Source organism: Phoenix dactylifera, chromosome 4 (assembly GCF_051530095.1).
Source record: "Phoenix dactylifera cultivar Ajwa chromosome 4, Ajwa_hap1_PhDact_Kaust_v1.1, whole genome shotgun sequence".
Taxonomy (NCBI): domain Eukaryota; kingdom Viridiplantae; phylum Streptophyta; class Magnoliopsida; order Arecales; family Arecaceae; genus Phoenix; species Phoenix dactylifera.
Genome location: NC_143193.1, coordinates 41,361,436 through 41,380,993, shown reverse-complemented (window position 1 = coordinate 41,380,993; position 19,558 = coordinate 41,361,436). Strand labels below are relative to the sequence as shown.

General features: G+C 45.8%; 2 protein-coding genes across 3 annotated transcripts; both read left to right on the top strand.

Annotated features, from left to right (window-relative positions):
* The first annotated feature begins 7,723 nt into the window (after positions 1-7,723).
* On the top strand, positions 7,724-10,800 carry LOC103695946 (uncharacterized). 2 transcript variants are annotated; one of them, XM_008777401.6, is made up of 2 exons: positions 7,724-8,553; positions 9,198-10,800. In XM_008777401.6, exons 1-2 carry the CDS (start codon positions 8,488-8,490, stop codon positions 10,296-10,298), a joined length of 1,167 nt encoding a protein of 388 aa, XP_008775623.4. In that variant the 5' UTR covers positions 7,724-8,487; the 3' UTR covers positions 10,299-10,800. The 2 variants fall into 2 exon arrangements, with proteins under 2 accessions (XP_008775623.4, XP_008775625.4); XM_008777403.6 differs by having other exon boundaries at positions 7,755-8,553; positions 9,201-10,800.
* A 4,304-nt stretch (positions 10,801-15,104) lies between these two features.
* On the top strand, positions 15,105-16,774 carry LOC148699681 (uncharacterized). Its single transcript, XM_089930119.1, has 2 exons — positions 15,105-16,150; positions 16,223-16,774. Exons 1-2 carry the CDS (start codon positions 15,530-15,532, stop codon positions 16,769-16,771), a joined length of 1,170 nt encoding a protein of 389 aa, XP_089786245.1. The 5' UTR covers positions 15,105-15,529; the 3' UTR covers positions 16,772-16,774.
* The last annotated feature ends 2,784 nt before the right edge of the window (positions 16,775-19,558 follow it).

Sequence of the window (19,558 nt, the reverse complement as noted above, 5' to 3'; positions counted from 1 at the left end):
AGGTGGGGGATGGGGAGGAGGAGGAAGGAGGACGGGGAGGTGGGGGATGGGGAGGAGGAGGAAGCGGGCGCAGGGGGGAGGGGGGGAGGAAGACGAGGCGGAGGGGTGATGGGGGAGGCGGAGGAGGAGGAGGAGGAGGCGGAGGAGGAGGACGGGGAGGTGGGGGATGGGGAGGAGGAGGAGGAGGGGGAGGGGTGATGGGGGAGGCGGGGAATCAGGAGGGGTAGGAGGGGGGAGGCGGAGGAGGAGGACGGGGAGGTGGGGGATGGGGAGGAGGAGGAAGCGGGCGCAGGGGGGAGGGGGGGGGAGGAAGAGGAGGAGGAGGGGTGATGGGGGAGGCGGAGGAGGAGGAGGAGGAGGCGGCAGTGAGGAGGAGGGGGAGGGGAGGAGGCGGCAGTGAGGCGGAGGAGGAGGAGGAGGAGGCGGCAGTGAGGAGGAAGGGGGGGTGTACTGAGAAAATTTCAAGGGCAATATGGTAATTACACTAAAGGTTAGTTTGGGTATTTTTTTTTGGTTTTTGGGGGGTGTCCTTAGCAATAGGGGGGGTGTATATAGAACCACCCGCCGCATAATTAGAAACCAAACAACTGAACTTACTATCTTAGTCTTACACCCTTACTAGATAAGGCAGTGATCCGGCTCGGCCTAGAGTTAGGGCTTAAGGCCTGACCAGAGCTTCGGCCCGATCTGAGATTCTTATCACTAATTCACTATCAGTCATTCACTCTATTAGTGAGTTCTGAAATCGACCCAACCATAATGAGGATGATGCTCATGTAATTAGCCACTGTTCGTTTGTAAAACAGTGCTAGCAGCTCTTATTTTTCTGTTTTCATTATGGGGCTTTCCCCACTATTTTGCCGGTATTGTTCGATCTTGTGATGCCTAATAGAGAGGGGGATTAGGTCCATCATGGCTTATACCATGTGGTTATTATGAAAAGCAAGAAATGAGAGGTTGTTTCAAGCAAGCCTGTTAACCTATTGATGGGAAGGTTGCTATGTGCTCATGGGAAAAGGCTTGCAACCGCTACAGTCTCATATGCAGAGCTAGTAGCTGCTGGGCAAGTCTTGGCACAACCATACTTCAATTTCAAGCACAACTAGTTTAGCTTGAAGGGTATTTACCTATAGTTATTAGTTGTGGATTAATCCTCCATTCACTTGCAGGTATGCTACTCACCTATTGATGCTTGATATCATCCATCGGTAGCATGTTTTATTTGCTGTTTAGACTATCAACATCTATCGCAAAGGAAACCAAGTGGCCGGCTAGATCACAGGCCATGCATTGCAGGGTGACATCCACTTTGAAAATTAGCCTCAGTTCCATTTGACGTGGGCTGACTTTCCTAAGACTATACTGAACCCGAACCAAACCCAACCCAGATCTAAATTTTTTGGGTTGGGTTCGGGTTATACATAGACATGACCTAATCTGAATGATCCGTTGGGTCAAAAATTATAGCTGTGGACCCGAACTGACCGGATCTTCTATTAGGTTGGGTTTGGGTCCAAAATTAGGACCTCAATAAGAAATCGAGTTGGGTTGGGGTCACTCAAGACTTGATATGACCCGACGCATTTGCACCCCTAGATGGACTTCGTCAATTTGGCATGTGATGCTGCCCATACTCATTCACAAGACCGTGACCAACGCACCCGTATCCATATCCCTTAACCAACGCTTAACATCTTATCTTACTAGCAACTGCCTAAACCAATCTTTTCTTTCTCATAAGCGATCATCTGTTATGGTCCTTAATTTTTTCGAAAAAAGTTATAGCATCTATTATTAACTATTATAACGAAGGAAATAATGAATGTTAGTTATGAAATAACATTGTTATTTATACTTATCTATGTACGTGTGCATATATATATATGTATGTATGTATGTATATATGTACATACATATATATACATGTATATATATGGATACACACACACACACACACACACACACACATATACATATACATATATATATATATATATATATATATATATATATATATATATATATATATATATATATATATATATATATATATATATATATATATATATATATATATATATATATATATATATATATATATATATATATATTGTCACGCCCTAGACCTGAGATCGCGAGCCGGGGTCGTGGCAACCGCTGTACACTCATAAAGAACTCTTCCCACGAGCATGCAAGGCATCTCATCATGATAACATAATTAGGCAATGGAAATAATTTAAATAATAACATTCAAGTTCTCATTAAATAACAAAATTAAAAGTCTTACAAAACCATAATATCTCAAAATCTTGCATCAACTCTAAAAAAATATAGTTTAAATAAAGATGTCAAAATCTTGTCTCTAATCACTCTTTCATGATAAATCTCCGAGTCAAACTAATTCTTCAAATATGTAAAATTAGAAGAAATTGTATAATGAGGTAGACAATCCAGTAAGTAATGAACATTTTAGCTAGATAAATCAGACTATAAATTAAATAATCATGTACAGAAAATAAGCATATGAATTTTATCAATTTAAAGACAAATCCAGATATGCAGCGTTATCGAAACATTACTCATGCCAAATTTAATTTTTCTTAAAATTTAAATGTCGTTTATGAATTAATTTTTTTCAAATCATCAAATTCAATTCAACAATCCAGAACTATGATCACATCAAAATGCCACCACATAACCCCTAATGGTAGAGTATCAAAATGCTAATGTACAATCTCCACTGGTAGGGTATCGAAATGCTAACGTACAGCTCCCACTAGCAAGGTATCGAAGTGCCAATGTACAATTCTTATTGACAATGTATCAAAACATAGTTTGGCTATGAGTCTAAGTCCATTTCGAAACAAAACTCGTTTTTTCATATTCAGTGTTCCAAATCATAAGATATATAACATTATACGACATCGAAATCAATCGAACATAATCCATATTAAAATCAATGCATTCAATTAAGAATCATATAATATTCTAGAAAGAGGCATATACAACAATAAAACACCATGCTTTAAGTTCATAAATCAAGAATAATTTGACTCAAAAAATATTTATAAATTGTTGATAAATCTAGAAAAAGGATTACATTTCTTACCTTGCAAATGCAATCTAACTAATAGATCCAATTAACCCCGAAAATTCTTCTTAGAGCCTAAAATTCCAAAATATACTTTTTATTAGAATTTCATCATAATATTTAAAAATAAAAATTCTAAATTCCAACACCCTCACAAGGCTGACTAAGCAGGAGAGCCTGACATCCATATCGGTCCAATCAAGGTGATTTCATCGAATCATGATCGAACTAGGGCGCAAATGCTTCAATAGAGATCGGAGGTGATCAAATCTAACAGTATTTGGCAGTGGCTAGGATGGGGGCTAACACGCCGCCCGATGATCCTAGATCAAGATCCTTCACCAGGGTTAATTCAAAATCACTGTGAAGAATCTCTGCTGGATCCAACTACCCTAGAGAGAGTAGAAAGAAGAGGTCAAGATAGAGAGAGAAAGTCCAGTAGAGAGAGAGAAAATCCAACAAGAAAGAGAATCTAGTCTGAATTCAATTAGATGTTTGGCTTTGGTTGTCAATGCACAGTCAACCTAGATCAATTAACCTGTCTGGCCATAAATGAAGAAAGAGAAACTTTGTAGAGAGAGAAATAAGAGAGAGATTGGAAAGAGAGAGAAAGGAGAGAGGAAGAGGGAATAAAGTCTCTCTTTAGCCAAAGGAAGAAGAAGGGAGATGGAGAGGGTGGTTGTGGTGGTGTCTCAAGTCAAGGGACTCACCGCTGCCCATTATAGATGGAGATCGATGGTAGCCGATGGCAACAGGCAGCGGTGACCGGTGGCATCAAATCAAAATAGGAGTTTCAACCCCCTTAAATTACGAAATCGAGGCATCCCGATGGTTGGAACTCTGGCCAAGGCCATAAGCCAACATGGAGAGCCGGAGGGGGACCCCGACGACAAGTGCCGACGACGAAATAAGCCAAAATCAAGAGAAAAAGTGATCGTTCCACCAAAATAGGGAAAACAGGGCATCACCTTTTCCACCAAAAATCCAGCGATCATCGGCCTAATTGGGGCTCTCAACGACCCTGGAAGAAAAAGAGAAAGATCGAGTAGCTCAAGGGAGTCTAGGTCCTTACCTGGTTTCCGACGATGGTTGGCCACGGCAACAACGTTGACACGGTCGATAGCCGCAGAAGAAATTGAAGAGGAATTCGGCGACAGTCGGGTTCTCTGGTGAAGTGGAAGAGGGTTGCGGGGGAAGGGCGGAGCTCTAAATAGAGCTCGGCCGTAACCGAAATCTGACCTGGAGTTGAATTTTGTCCGACTATCTCGAGGAGGAAGAAGACTCCCATCGGGAGTCCTCTTCTCTCCAGGCACGTGCCAAATTTTTTTTTATTTTTTTTGTTGGGCCAAAGTGACTGCGTCGGTCAAGTGGACTGGGCCTTGCCTTCACATCTCCTCGGCCTCCGCCTCCTCCGTGTGGAGGCTTTCCAGCCTTCATTGGCTGGCCTCTCTTTTCCTTCTTTTCTTTTTCCCTCCCTCCCTCCCTCTCTCTTTTCCTCTCTCGTTCTTTCTCTTCCCCATCTCTTATACTATATCGGTACGGGCCTGACACGGCACTGTGCGGCCCGTACCAACTCGTCCCGCCGGGCAACCGGTACGGTGCTCAGTATGGTTCCGCCGATGCTGTGTAGAACTATTTGAATAAGCTGGGTTGGGTTAAGGATATACTTCATTAGGCTAGCAAGTGAAACTAATTCAAATAGGCTTGATACAATCCAAATCCAAATCATTCCTATCTATAGTTTCAATTAAAAGATTGATTGATTTGAAATATGGATTACTTATGTTGATGCTTGAAAATAGTGAATAACTATTTTTTTGCTTACCCTAACACTCTTTTCTTTTTCCTTCTTTTTTTAAAAAAATGATGAGATTAGAAAGCACCTCCCATTCAAATGGCCTAAATTAAATACTTGGAACTAATAGCCTAAACTCAAAACCTCTATCTCCCATGGGGAAGAGGTGCACCACAGGACTATAGATAATTTGCTGATTCTTAGTTCAAAGATCACTAATTTTTTTACATTAGATATGAGTTAGATAATTAAATTTTACGATCATAGAATCAAAAATATTACTAAGTGGATAGTTAATCAAATTAATAGCATATTAATATAGTTATATATTTTCGTTGGAAATTTATGAGTGCTATATAAAATTAAATAGGATTACAAATAAAATCAAATATTCAGATATGGATTAGATAGTTCTCTATCTATATCCATATCATTTTTTTTTAACGGATACAAATATGAATAATATTATCAGTCTTTGCCCAAATTTCTATCTATATCCGGATAAATTCGGATATGAAAATCGATATGGACGGATATTATCCAGTCCACTTTCACCACATTTTTTTGCTAGATTTCTTTTTCATCTTGGCATTTCGCTTGTGACCTATGCTACGTTACTAAAGCCATCTCATCAAGATTGACCCCAACTCCCCAAGCTAAGTCATCAAGTGCTCGCTCAGAGTGATTTTTTCAAATCAAGCCATCATATAAAGACAACTTCGTCCCACCTTCCTCTACACTAAATCTTGCCGTCCTAACCAAAGATACCAGGATCCATCGAACTTGCAGACCTTACCCATTGAATTTTCCCTACGACTTGGAGGTCGGCTATACTTTGTGGCAAAGCCATGTCGACTAAAAATTCTGCTTCCCTCCCACTCATTTCATGGAACTTGATGACTATTCAAATATTCCAAACTTGATTAGAATTTAACGTACAGCAAGAGATAAAGATCAAGTCCAAGTTAGACGAATGATAGTAGTCTCTCTTGGGTGAATGGTTAGGCCAAAGCTTGCGCGGTCCAAAGATGAAGCAAGCGACGAGGTCTCAAGACTCACAGTCCAAAAACTACGGCCATGGCCGTCCAGAGACTCCAAATCCTGAGCCGCACCTCTTCGTTTGTGCCAACCTTATCATTGAAGACTCCAAGTTGGACGGACTTCGTCAATTCGGCGTCCAAAAACTACGGCCATGGCCGTCCAGAGACTCCAAATCCAGAGCCGCACCGCTTCGTTTTTGCCAGCTTTATCATTGAAGACTCCCAGCCGGATGGACTTCGTCCTTTCGGCGTGTGATGTACTCGTTTCCTAGACCGTGACCAACGCACCCCTATCCATATCCCTTAACCGACGCATCACATCTTATCTTCCGAGCAACCGCCCAATCCGATCTTTTCTCTCTCACAAGAGATCATCTGCTATGGTCTTTAATTTTTTTGAAAAGAGTTATAACATCTATTATTAATTATTATAACGAAGGAACCAGACAATATGTGGCAAGAGAGCTCGGTGTTCCCTCTTCATGTGGCTCCCACGTGGGCACTGGGTGTCTCACGTGCTCCGCATTGGTGGGGACGTGACATTTAGTATAAGACTCGTTCCAGAGCCTGAACATATGAGGCGGATGTCTCTAAATCCTGCAAATGCGTTTTGGGTGGAAAACAAAACCGGAAGGGGTCTGAGCAGCGCGTGTGCGTGCAGGCCCAAGAATCGAGCAATATCTGGTTGGAGAGCCCCGTGTTCCCCCCTCATGTAGCTCCCACATGGGCACTGGGTGCCTCATGTGCCCCGCGTTGGTGGGGGCGTGACAAAAATAATGAATGTTAATTATGAAATCACATTGTTATTTATACTTATCTATATATGTGTGCCATCCATATATATATATATATATATATATATATATATATATAAAAGAACAAAGTTGTAGTTTATTGTCTAAATAGGAGGGGATCTAGTAAGGATTATTTTCCTACTATATAATGGGTTTTATCCAAATGCTTGTATACATGTCTAGCATATTGAAAGCATTTTTGTTATAGAAAATCCTTGATAGTGATAGATGATGTTAATCTTTTCTAGTTAGTAGTAACTACTTGTATTGCCTTTTTTTTTTTTCCCAATAAATTTTACGTAGGATCTTACCTCTCTTTTCTAATATCAGCTACAATAATAATAAAAAATATGATGATGGTGGTGGTGATGAAACAAAAACCGTTAAAGCCATTTTTAGTTGTTTTCTTATAACACTTGAATTATTATTTTAACTTAGTCTCCAAATGCAGTTTTACTCATGCCGACACTTCCATGTGATTGATACTCTCTGAAACCATATTCTTTAGTTAATAGCTGTCATTTTCCCAATCAAACTTTCACTATATTTTTTATGAATCAAGTAGTTCATAGAAGATTGATAGAGAGCTCACTTATGTCACTGTTGGTGCTTGACATTATAAATTTTTTTTATACATAAGAAGGACCATAAAAAGCTCCAACATTTCATAATATAATAAGAGGCTTTAAAAGGATAACATATATAATAATGATAATTAAAAATAACAAATCTAAATAATGACGATGATGACAAGATAAGTAGCTAAATAATCACTACTGTTCAAAAGTTTATACTAATGCAACAAAATGCTTCAGTGGATGTCCCTGTAGAAAGCCAGCAAGAGGGACGCTTTGGTCCATAGACACAGACACAGCCAAAGGCCAATATCATAATAATTTTATACACTTGGGCCTCGGAACATGGCAGGAAAGGGCTGACGCTGCCCCCTTGACATTACCACCCCACGGCTTCAAATCTCCCTCCGCGTCTCCAATTCCTTGGTATAAAAGGAGAGGGAGAGAATCGAGTCCCCCACAACACCACCACCACCTTTTCCCCACTAAGTTCCCACCTTCTATTCCACCTCTATTCCCTCTATTCCACCTACTTACCCAAAAGCCAGCCAGCCTTTCCAAACTCCTAAACTTTATTGGACTCTTTTCCAGGGGAGTTACGAGTTAAGAAAGAGGATAAAAGGAGTATATTTATGGAATCCTAGACCCCTTAAAAGGGGTTGGAATTTGGAGGAAAGTATAAGAGGTAGGAGTTATTCACGTTATTTTAATATTTGGGGTGGTGGTGATATCCGGCTGGATAAGAGGCCAAGAGACCTTTTAGCAGGGGAGATCGGAGGAGGCCCTATCTTGTAAACGGCTATAATAAGGCGGTTTGAGAGAGAGAGAGAGAGAGAGAGAGAGAGAGGATATAGCGGAGGGGAAAAATAAAAAGGGCAATAGACGCGGAGGGTGAAGAGAAAAGGGGAAAAGAAAGAGAGATTAGAAAACAAAACGATAAATATATAGTGTAGAGAGAGACGGAGGGAGAGGGAGGGAGGAGAGAAGCCGGAGATCGCCGCCGGGCGGGCTGATCGGAGGATCAACTGGGCTTCCGGCAAGCAGCCGCGTCGCTGGGTGTTCTGATCCGGCGCCGGGGATCGCTGCCGGGGGAATTAGCGGCGGGATTTCGAGGAGAAAGCCGCTCGATTGAGAGGGATTTGAAGCGGAAGAGGAGGAATCTTGGGAAAGTTTGGATTTTGATCCGTCCATCATGCCGGAAGGAGGGTACTACAGCTCCAAGAAGACGGACGACATCTGCGAAGATATCTGCGGCGAGGTAATCTTCGATTTATTTTTTTTTCTTACTTTTTTGGGATTATAGATCTATTCGTGGTTAATTCTTTTAGGGAGTGGCTGGTTTGAATTCTATCGGTTTGTGTGTTATTTATTTCATTTCTCCTCTGAATCCCTGTAATGTTGGATTCTCTTCTGTAAATTTCTCCTCTGAATCCCTGTAAAGTTGGATTCTCTTCATTAAAATTCCGATTTTTTTATGCTTTAATGGTGTTTGTCCCCTTTCATTGTTTCATTCTGGTCGGGGCTTTGCCTATCAGTTTCCGTGGAAAAAAAAGGTTTTGTCCCTTCTTTTCTGGGTTTATTTGGGGGATTTTAAATTTAAAAAGAATGGATTCAAAAGTTATGATTTTGGGGAATCTATGTCAAGATAATACCTTTTTTTTCCTATTTGCGTGCTATTTTCCAGGCATCGGGAAGCTCTTTTTGTTGCCTAATTTTTATTTTTGGGGCATCTGGATTCGTAGCGTCTTAATTTAGTTGTGATTTTGAAACCAAAACGGTTATATGGATAGAGAGTTGCTGTCCACCAAAAAAAGAAAAAAGTTACGAATATGCTGTGGTGCTTGTTCAATCACTTTGGTGATGATAAATATAGATTTACTCCAATTATATCTAAATTTGCAGCAGAACTCAAGAGCAGCTTTGAGCATGTCAAGGCTCCGATGTGCTCTCCGCGGCTTCGATTTGAAGGCATTGTTGCTTCTCTTTGTGGGTGTTCCGATTCTTATCTTCATCATCTATGTACATGGCCAGAAGATCTCCTACTTTCTGAGGCCCCTGTGGGAATCTCCCCCTAAACCCTTCAATACTATTCCTCACTACTACCATGAGAATGTCTCCATGGAGAACCTTTGCAAGTTCCATGGATGGGGGGTTCGGGAAAAGCCAAGGCGTGTCTTTGATGCGGTGCTGTTTAGTAATGAACTTGATATTCTTGAAATTCGATGGCACGAGTTGAGTCCGTATGTTTCAGAGTTTGTTCTACTTGAGTCGAATTCTACATTCACTGGCTTGAAGAAGCCCCTCTACTTTGAAAAAAACCGGCACCGCTTCAAGTTTGCTGAGTCCAGGCTAACATATGGGACTGTTGGAGGGAGATTTGTGAAGGGAGAAAACCCTTTCGTGGAGGAGTCTTACCAGCGAGTGGCATTGGATCAGCTTATCAGGATAGCGCGCATTACTGACGATGACTTATTGATCATGTCTGATGTTGATGAGATCCCAAGCGGCCACACAATCAACCTTTTGAGGTGGTGTGATGATATTCCTGAGAAACTCCATCTCCAGCTTCGGAACTATCTATACTCATTTGAGTTCTACCTTGATGACAAAAGCTGGAGGGCTTCGGTTCACAGGTATCGAGCTGGGAAGACCAGATACGCTCATTTCCGCCAGACTGATGACCTATTGGCCGATTCAGGGTGGCACTGCAGCTTCTGCTTCCGCCACATCAGCGAGTTTATATTCAAAATGAAAGCATACAGCCATGTGGATCGTGTGAGATTCCCATATTACCTAAATCCATCAAGGATTCAGGATGTGATATGCCGAGGAGCAGACCTATTTGATATGCTTCCAGAGGAGTACACGTTCCAGGAAATCATTGCCAAGTTGGGTCCGATACCAAGTTCATATTCTGCTGTCAATCTTCCCGGACACTTACTTCGGAATGTTGACCGGTACAGATATCTCCTGCCAGGAAACTGTAAGCGCGAGAGTGGCTAAGTTTTGTCGGCGGCATTATAGGTTGCTTGCAAATGCTACGGAGAAGGTACACTTCAAAAATTGATCTGTGGCTTTATATTGGGGATAAGTATCTCACTTAGTTGGATAATTCTTCTATGGAAATGGGCAAATATGGGTTGACCTTTGTGTTAATATGTGCAATAGTTTGAAGGCTTAATAGTATCAACACATGCTTCCCTGGGGCCCATTTATTTGCTGAAGGAGCTCAGTGGATTGTAACTACATCAGAGATTATTCATCTCTTCTTCCCTTCTCGGTATGCGATATCACACAGGTGGTTGTAGAGTGCAAATTGAGTGAAGTTTTCAAACTCTTACGTTCTGGGAATTTGTTTTCTGCTAGAACTAATTTATTCGTGTATTCTTCATCCAACCTGCCTTGATGTTCTATTGACTTTGAGTTTGTACCACCTGATTTATTTAAGCTCTCCATATGATGACAGTTCTGATTAAATGATGGGATACACTTTTTAGCAGTCCAATTATAATTATTGTTATGATTACTGCTATGACAATTCAAACAATGGTTACTGCCCATATATGAGGAAATGCATCGGTAAAATTTATGGAATCTGGGGAAAAGAAATTAATGATCTATTTGGAATCTATGCTGGAGAGTCTTTGTGACTTCAATGAACTTGAGCATTTCATGCAACTTTATGGATGATTTGCATATAAAATAAGACATGAAATAATTGATGCTTACATCTATGTGCAAGGGTCAGAAAGCACATCAAGGTACACCACAAGGAAATTGTGCTATTATCTTGATACCATTTTATTAAAACCTTTTTCTCTGTAGAATTACATTTTTGTCTTTTGCAATAAGATTTTGTTCGCAATGAGTCATGGAATAGAGGACTGGTCGCCTCTCTTCTTTGTAGAAAAGATTTAGTGATGACTCACTTTTTTCCTTACTAGCGGTCACCTTTGTTGACATTATCCTTTCAGGCATCTCAATAGCCCACAGGCTTGTGCTGCCAGTAACCGGAATTTTGGTTGAATAATTCGCATTATCTTTCCTTGGCTTTCCTGGTATTCATCATTTTGATGGGATTTTCAAAGGCTGCATTGAAGGGCATTATCTGGTCAGATTTCTATAGGTTGCATTACAACATGTAAGTTGCGATCACGGAATGCTGTATCGGCCCAAACCGGATGGTATGGGGCATACCGTACCATACCGGTTCGGTACCGGTATTCGGTACGGATGGTGTATCAACACTCAGTATGCTAAAAAAATTCTGGACCGTACCGTTCCGATACTGTGTTAATGTGGCACCGGTATGGGGTCTGGTACCGAGACGACGACCCTTACTTTAGACCGATTAAAGTAATTATAATTGTAGACAACGAGCCTTGCCTATATTTGTTGTCAGTTTGTATGGATCATTGGTTCATAATAAGGTCTGAATTTTCTTTCAGAACTTGCCACACCCTTTCTTTAAGTCTTCATTCAGGTTCTGTTAGGTCTTCTTTTTACTAATTCTTCTAAGTGAATCAGAGCCCTTTCTCCTTGTTAGGGCCTTCCTAGATTTCACGGCATCATAATGCATTTATTTTTGGTTTAGCAGATAAATACTGACAACACAGATGTAGTAAACTATAAACATATGCATTAAAGTCTCAGTTTTAGCATATGCTAATTGCAATGTGGAAGCCAGAGCGACAGTCAATTCATCCAAAAGGTCGAATCAGTTCAAAGATAAAAATAAGTTGGACCAAGTAAGTTTTGCTGAACTTATGCCAACTTTATGTTCAATTTAGTAGTCTCTAGTTTCTAAGACACATATTTGTGGACATCTGATCAAACCTCGGGGTAAATTTCCAAATGAGGTTTTTCAAATCTGGAAGCTCTCAGGGGCTGTATGGAAAGACTTCAGCCGATGAATTGAGATATCTAGTTTCCTACTGAAAGATCATTTTTATGAAGAAATAGGAGAAAGATTTGATGGGGGAGGCTGAAGGCAGGAAAAGAATTTCCCATACCTTAAATTTATGATTTTCTAAATTCTCTCTTCCTTTAGTTCCTAATATCAACAATGAGCTGCAGAGATAGGGATGTCAACTCTCATTTAGAAACTAAGAGAGATAATTCCATAGCTGCTGAGTCCTGACTCTCCTCAGTCCTGACTCTCCTCTTTGAGTAATTCTTATGGTTGTATATTGGAAACATTGAATTGAATTGTTGGTTCATCATGCGGAAACAGTTAGGATGATTACAGAATGGCGATTAGATTGATTTCTTTTTTTTTTCAAGGAGTGTCAGGTACTCTTCACAAATAGGTGGCATGTTTCTCGTAGAACTCATAAAACTGGGTTGATGATCACAGTATAGTGATTATATTCATCTAATTTTTTCGTGTTTGTGAATATCTTCTTTCATTTTCACGAACGGTATTACATTGGAGAAGCAGAGTTAAGGAAAGGATGATTAAAATAATTGCAAATCTCTGTTCTATCTAGTGATGCTTTTAGGTGTGCTATGGATGCTCTGATTTGCTATCTTTGCAAATCATACTTGGAGCAGCCAAACGACAAGTTGTCCATTAGAATAGAATTTGATGGTGTTGCTGGAAATTGGACCCGGGGGCCGCCGCGAAGCCGGGGAAGGAGGAGCTCCGCTGCTGCAGGGGGCGGACGGCGGTGCGCCGGCCGGCTGCGTCCTCCGCCGCGGGGGGTGTGCGAGTCCGAAGAGGGGTGGGCGTCCAGTCCTGTCCTGTCCTGCAAAAAAGCCGGTGGCCGGGCTCCCCGGCGCCGGCCCTCCGAAGCCTAAGTCAGAGGGGGCAAGTATGTGGAGAGAGCAGGGAGGAAAGTATGTGGAGAAGACAGAGAGAGCTTCGGATTTTTCCTCCCGTTTTGGTCCTCTCTCCCTTTTCCCTCCAGGTTTCCTTTTATAGGAGGATTTTTGTTACCTGGGAGGTGACAGGAGGTTTGTCCTGTTTTGTAATAATTGGGCACCATGTGGCCCATTAATGGCGTAATGGAGAATGGGACCGGATCAGACCGGAATCAGGGAGTTGTCACGGTCGATCGGACCTGTTGGAGTGGTTGAACCGCCGGCTGCGGTGGGCCTGGGGTCCGTAGATGGTAAGTGCATTTATTACCGAATGAACCGGCGGTCAGGGAGAGCCATACGTTCTGATGGTTCAGTGATCCGGAGATCGTCTTGGGTCGTGTTCATTAAATGCCTGAGTGCATCGGAGACTTGAGGGAGTCTCATGCATTAATGGCAGGTCGTGCCGAACGCCTGAGGAGATCTTATGCCTTGATGGCTTGGAGATAGTGGCAGGTCGCAAGCCGTAGGAGTTGTCAAGTCCCTTGGACTTTAGGCGGAGGTTGAACATTTGGTTAAGGCATCGGCTCGGCGAGGGTGCCGAGCCGAGCTGATCGCCCAATGGGGCGCCCTGTGGCGGGGCTGCTTTGAGTACTCCTGGTCGGCGCCCTTTAGGCGAGCACCTTCTAGCAGAGCGCCTCGGCGCTGTCTTTGGTCGGCACTTTCTAACTGAGCAGCTTATTTTGGTTGGGCACCTCTTGGCGCGCACTCTGGTCGGCGCCTTCTAGTCGAGCGCCTTCCTGGTCGGCATTCTTTGGCCGAGCAGCTTTCTGGTCGGCGCTCTTTGGCCGAGCGCCTTTCCGGTCGGCGCTCTCTAGCCGAGCGCCTCCGTGGCGGTATGACTTGGGGTTTTTCCCCCAACACTACCCCCCGACTTTCGAGTTCCAGTTGGCTACCAGCTGGAGCGTGGGAAGTAGCTTTAGTTGGGGCATTACGGATTCCGAAAATTTTAATTTGTTGCGCGTTTTGAATTATCGAGCGCTTTGAGGTGCCTTTAATAGGCGGCGTCTCTCTTTTCCCGAAGAGTCTCATTATTGGGGCACTTTTTGCGAAGCGTCCTCGCGTCGTGGGCTCATGATGGGGCCGCACGATCTTCGATTGCGGACGCCTTTCCGCACGATCCGATGGGGCGCTTCGATGTTCGAAGCGCTAGCCCTAATTAAATGCGTCGTTCTGTCTTTTAGACCGACACGTGTTATCATCTAACCGGGACGCAGCGTTTTCTTCGCTGATCCGGGCCGTTGGGGAGGTCTATATAAACTCTCCCCCGGCCCCCTGTCCTCTTTCTATTGCTTTCTGCTTCCAGCTTCCTATTCTTCCAGTCTTCCTCAGACCGAAGTCCCTTTTCTCCGGCATCTTTCCCAGGTCCCCCTTCTTTTTGATTTCCCTCTCTTGTAATGGGTTCGTTGCCTAGCGAAGTAGTATCCACCACGTGTTATCATCTAACCGGGACGCAGCGTTTTCTTCGCTGATCCGGGCCGTTGGGGAGGTCTATATAAACTCTCCCCCGGCCCCCTGTCCTCTTTCTATTGCTTTCTGCTTCCAGCTTCCTATTCTTCCAGTCTTCCTCAGACCGAAGTCCCTTTTCTCCGGCATCTTTCCCAGGTCCCCCTTCTTTTTGATTTCCCTCTCTTGTAATGGGTTCGTTGCCTAGCGAAGTAGTATCCACCATGAGTGTCCTGGAGGTCGAGATGACCGAAGAGTGGTTTTTCCCTCTTCACGGGTTCCGTTTGGAACCCGCCAGGCGAAGGGATCGGGTAACCGATCCTCCGGTAGGCTGGATCGGAGTGCACTCGGAGTCACTCTGGGCCGGCCTCCGATTTCCTCTTCACGGCTTTGTGAATGAGTTGCTGGCGGTATGCCAGTTGGTTCCGGCGCAACTCACTCCAAACGCTTGGAGGGCAGTGATGGGTTTCCTGTCACTGTGTTTACTACAGGGGATTTCTACCTCTGTCAACGTCTTCCGGCGACTTTTTATTTTCAAGTCGAACCCGGGAGACGGGGAGTGGCTCTACATCGCCCTCCGGGTGGGTCGGCCACTTTTTCATGGTGCCCCCTCATCCATTCATGGTTGGAAGGAGAAATTCTTCTTCCTGGGTTCTGAACGGTCCTGGGGGTTTGACCCCAGGTGGAGGCCGGCCCAACTTAAATCCATCAACAGGCTCCCCCAGCTTTCTCCGCGTGAACAGGAGATCTTCGATACCATCCGCAGCCTTGGGGACGGGATTTGGCTGAACGGCCTCATTAGCGAGGACGCCCTGGTGAACGTGGGCTTGAGCTCGGCACGTCCTCAGGGTAAGGATAGTTACAGCAACTTCTTATTTCCTTATTGTTCTAATGTTCTAATTTTGCTTATCTTTGCAGACATCGCAAAAATGGTGACCAAGAGCGAAGTCCTTTTCGCCCGCTTCCAGAAGAGGGCGGCCGAACTCTCAGGAGAACCGACCGAGCCGAGGAAGAAAGCAAAGACCTCGGCGAAGACCTCGACGACCACAACAGTTGAGGCGCGCGCTTCTCGCCCCGTGCGCCCTGAGGCTGGTCGGGGAGAGGGCGTGGGCTCTGGCGGAGCCACGACGGCACTTCCATGTCCGGTGCCGATTTCGCAAGTCCCTGGTCGGCGGGAAGCTCCAAATTCTGACCAGGGAGGGAGGACCTCAACAGATCTGGCACTCGCACGCCCCACCTCTACCACGCAGCGGTCCGGTCAGCCGTCTACTCGACCCCAATTCCCCAGCTCTGAGCCGGGGAATAGCCAAGAAGGAACGGGGTTGGCCGCACCCAGGCCAGCTGAGGCCGGTCTGGCGGGTTCTTCGGGTCCTCAGGAGCGGGTGCCTTACGCTCCTGGATGGGCTGTTTTCGAGGGCGACTCGGCCCTCGATAATGCACAAGTGGCGCGCGAAGTTCTTCGGGTCGCGCTGCTCCCGGCCGACCAGGCCAAAATTCGGTCCATGAACTACGGCGAGTTCATGGACTCCGCTATTTGCTCTTCCATCCGAGTAAGTCAGCTTTTATCTCTGTGCAAATTTGTGTTTCGGCTTAAAACTGTTTCTCACATGTCCCTCTTGCAGCGCCTCCACGAGACCGAGACGATGATTCACATCATCCAGGACTATCGGGACCGGGCCCGAAGGCATCAAAGGGGGCGCGAGGAGGCCGAAACAAAGTTCCTCGCGTCTGAGGCCGAGCAGAAAGTGCTTCAAGCGAAGCTAGGGGCGGCCGAAGACGAGGTTCGGACTCTGGTCGCCGAACTTGAAGAGGAGAAGGGCGCGCACTCTTTGACTATGTCTGAAGTGCGCGCCGCGGAGGCCCGCCAGACGGAGGCCGAATCGTCGCTCGCTATACGCGAGCAGGAGGTGGGGGAGGCTCGAATAAAGGTCCGAGATCTCGAGATCCGTCTACTTGACGTGCAATCTCTGCTCGCGGATCGCGAGAGAGAAATAAAGATTTTGGAGCGGAAGGCCGCCTACCACGAGGTTCGAGAGAAGGAGGCCCGGGAGCAGGCCCAGGACGCCGTCAAGCTCTTCCGCGAATCGGAAGAGTTTCGCGACTTGATGGAAGAGGAAGGCGTCAATGGTCTCATCCAGGGCTTCAAGGACTTCCGTAATCAGTTGCGGTGACTTCTCCCAGATTTCGACCTTAGCCTGCTTCAACCAGGCGCTGGGGTCGAAAACCCAGAAGCGGAGGCGGAGGTAGAGGTTCCAACCTCTGGCGGGACCGACCAGGAGGGTCAAGCTGAAGAAGGCGAGATCGCTCTCGAGGTCACCGAGGCAGCTCCCAAAGCCACCGTGGGGGCCTCGGCCGCAGAAGAGCCAACTATTCCTGAAGTCGCCGGGCCTGAGCCCTTGGTGTAGTTTTCCCCTTTTTCCTATCTTCTTTTTCTTTTTTGTAAGCCGGAGCGGCCTCTATACTTTGTTAAGGCCGGGTCCGAGCTCTTGTACTAGGCCTCCGGGCTTTTTGAAATGAATATTCATTTGTGTGGAAATTCGTCTATTATAGTTTAAACAAGTTTCTCTGCTCGGATCTGTTTTAGGTTCCGAGGATATGGGCTCTAGGGCCTGAGCTTTTCCCGCCACAGGGTTTTGAGTTAGAGTTTGGCTTGCCGAGCTCCATTGCTCGGTTCTTCGACTAATGGTGTAGCAACGCTTGTGCTTATACCAAGGGTTTGGGCTCGGAACGTTTTTCCGAGCCTAGTCCAGAATTCGACTAAGCCTTAGGGCGGTCGTTAGGACTTGGGACTTCTTAATGCGACGAATTTCGAATCCGAGCCTCGGGTTGCCGGGGCGAACCGGATTCTTTTCTTACAAATGGACTGCATACCCGTCAGCCCGTGACGGGGATTCACCGGACTTGCAACAATGTGTCGGTGTCATGAGCATCCAATAATGGGTAATGTAAAAACATTAAATAAATGGGTACCTTGTACCGTATGCGTCCTTGCGTCGAGGCGACTGAAGACGCTTCTCTGCTCGGACTCCGTTCTTCGAGGACGTCGGCAGAGAAATCCAATAATGGGTAATGTAAAAACATTAAATAAATGGGTACCTTGTACCGCATGCGTCCTTGCGCCGAGGCGACTGAAGACGCTTCTCTGCTCGGACTCTGTTCTTCGAGGACGTCGGCAGAGAAATCCAATAATGGGTAATGTAAAAACATTAAATAAATGGGTACCTTGTACCGTATGCGTCCTTGCGCCGAGGCGACTGAAGACGCTTCTCTGCTCGGACTCCGTTCTTCGAGGACGTCGGCAGAGAAATCCAATAATGCGTAATGTAAAAACATTAAATAAATGGGTACCTTGTACCATATGCGTCCTTGCGCCGAGGCGACTGAAGACGCTTCTCTGCTCGGACTCCGTTCTTCGAGGACGTCAGCAGAGAAATCCAATAATGCGTAATGTAAAAACATTAAATAAATGGGTACCTTGTACCGTATGCGTCCTTGCGCCGAGGCGACTGAAGACGCTTCTCTGCTCGGACTCCGTTTTTGGAGGTCGTCGACAGAGAAATCCATCGATGAAGGGACGAGCCGAGCTCATTGGTTGAAGCTGGTAAAGAATGAGCCGTGCTCGTTTGGCCAATAAAGACAACATCCCAACATATCGGGGCATCCCGATGAACCGGGGCGTCTCGACGTCTCGAGGCATCCCGGCCGAGGTCGGGGTAGGAGCACGAGCCGAGCTCAACAATCGATGGAGCACGAGCCGAGCTCGTCCGGTCAGAGAGGACCGCTACTCAATAGTCGATGGAGCACGAGCCGAGCTCGTCCGGTCAGAGAGGACCGCTACTCAATAATCGATGGAGCACGAGCCGAGCTCGTCCGGTCAGAGAGGACCGCTACTCAATAATCGATGGAGCACGAGCCGAGCTCGTCCGGTCAGAGAGGACCGCTACTCAATAGTCGATGGAGCACGAGCCGAGCTCGTCCGGTCAGAGAGGACCGCTACTCAATAGTCGATGGAGCACGAGCCGAGCTCGTCCGGTCAGAGAGGGCCGCTACTCAATAGTCCATGGAGCACGAGCCGAGCTCGTCCGGTCAGAGAGGACCGCTACTCAATAGTCGATGGAGCACGAGCCGAGCTCGTCCGGTCAGAGAGGACCGCTACTCATGTCTCGACGCCTCGAGCTTCCCGGTAACCGGGGCGTCCCGACGTCTCGGGGCATCCTGACCGTGGCCAGGGTAGGAGAACGAGCCGAGCTCGCTGATGGAGAGCGCACCATAAACTCATGGACATCTTCAGGGAGTCCACGCAGGTACTCCATCCCGAGGTATCAGGGCATCCCAATCGTGGTTAGGGAAGAAGAATAAACCTGATGCCATGGGATAATCAAGAAAATTGGTGAGCTCGGAATAAGTCCGCAAACCATCAGTTTATCGTGAAATGAAATTCATAGAGTGAAATTCATAGAATGGAATTTAATGGTTGAATAATGAGGGACCCCTTAGGGTTCTACTGGTGGTACACGCGGAGATTTTCAGAGCTCCAGCTCCGCGGAATGGGAGTCCCATTTAGAGACTCCAATTGATAAGTTCCGGGTCGGCGAATGCGCGTGACTCGGTATGGTCCCTCCCAATTCGGGGCCAGCTTCCCTCGCTCAGTTGGTCGGGAGGTTTCAGCTCTTCTTAGGACAAGGTCCCCTGGTCTGAAAGATTTGACTTTGACCCTGGCGTTGTAGTACTGAGCTGTCTTTTGTTGGTACCTCGCCATACGCACTCGGGCGACCTCCCTTGTTTCCTCGATCAGGTCGAGGTTGCCTCTGAGCTGCGAAGAGTTGGAGCTAGCATCGTGGTGCTCGACTCTTGGAGAGGGGAGCCCAATCTCTAGTGGAATGACGGCCTCCGTCCCATATGTCAGGTTGAAGGGAGTCTCGCCGGTGGGGACGCGGAACGTAGTCCGGTAAGCCCAC

Bases quoted from the DNA above. Each gene is read 5' to 3' on its own strand.
- LOC103695946 (XM_008777401.6), top strand. From the start codon at position 8,488: ATGCCGGAAGGAGGGTACTACAGCTCCAAGAAGACGGACGACATCTGC. The intron at 8,554-9,197 runs GTAATCTTCGAT...CTAAATTTGCAG, and splicing joins GCGAAGATATCTGCGGCGAG to CAGAACTCAAGAGCAGCTTT.
- LOC148699681 (XM_089930119.1), top strand. From the start codon at position 15,530: ATGGTGACCAAGAGCGAAGTCCTTTTCGCCCGCTTCCAGAAGAGGGCG. The intron at 16,151-16,222 runs GTAAGTCAGCTT...TCCCTCTTGCAG, and splicing joins CTATTTGCTCTTCCATCCGA to CGCCTCCACGAGACCGAGAC.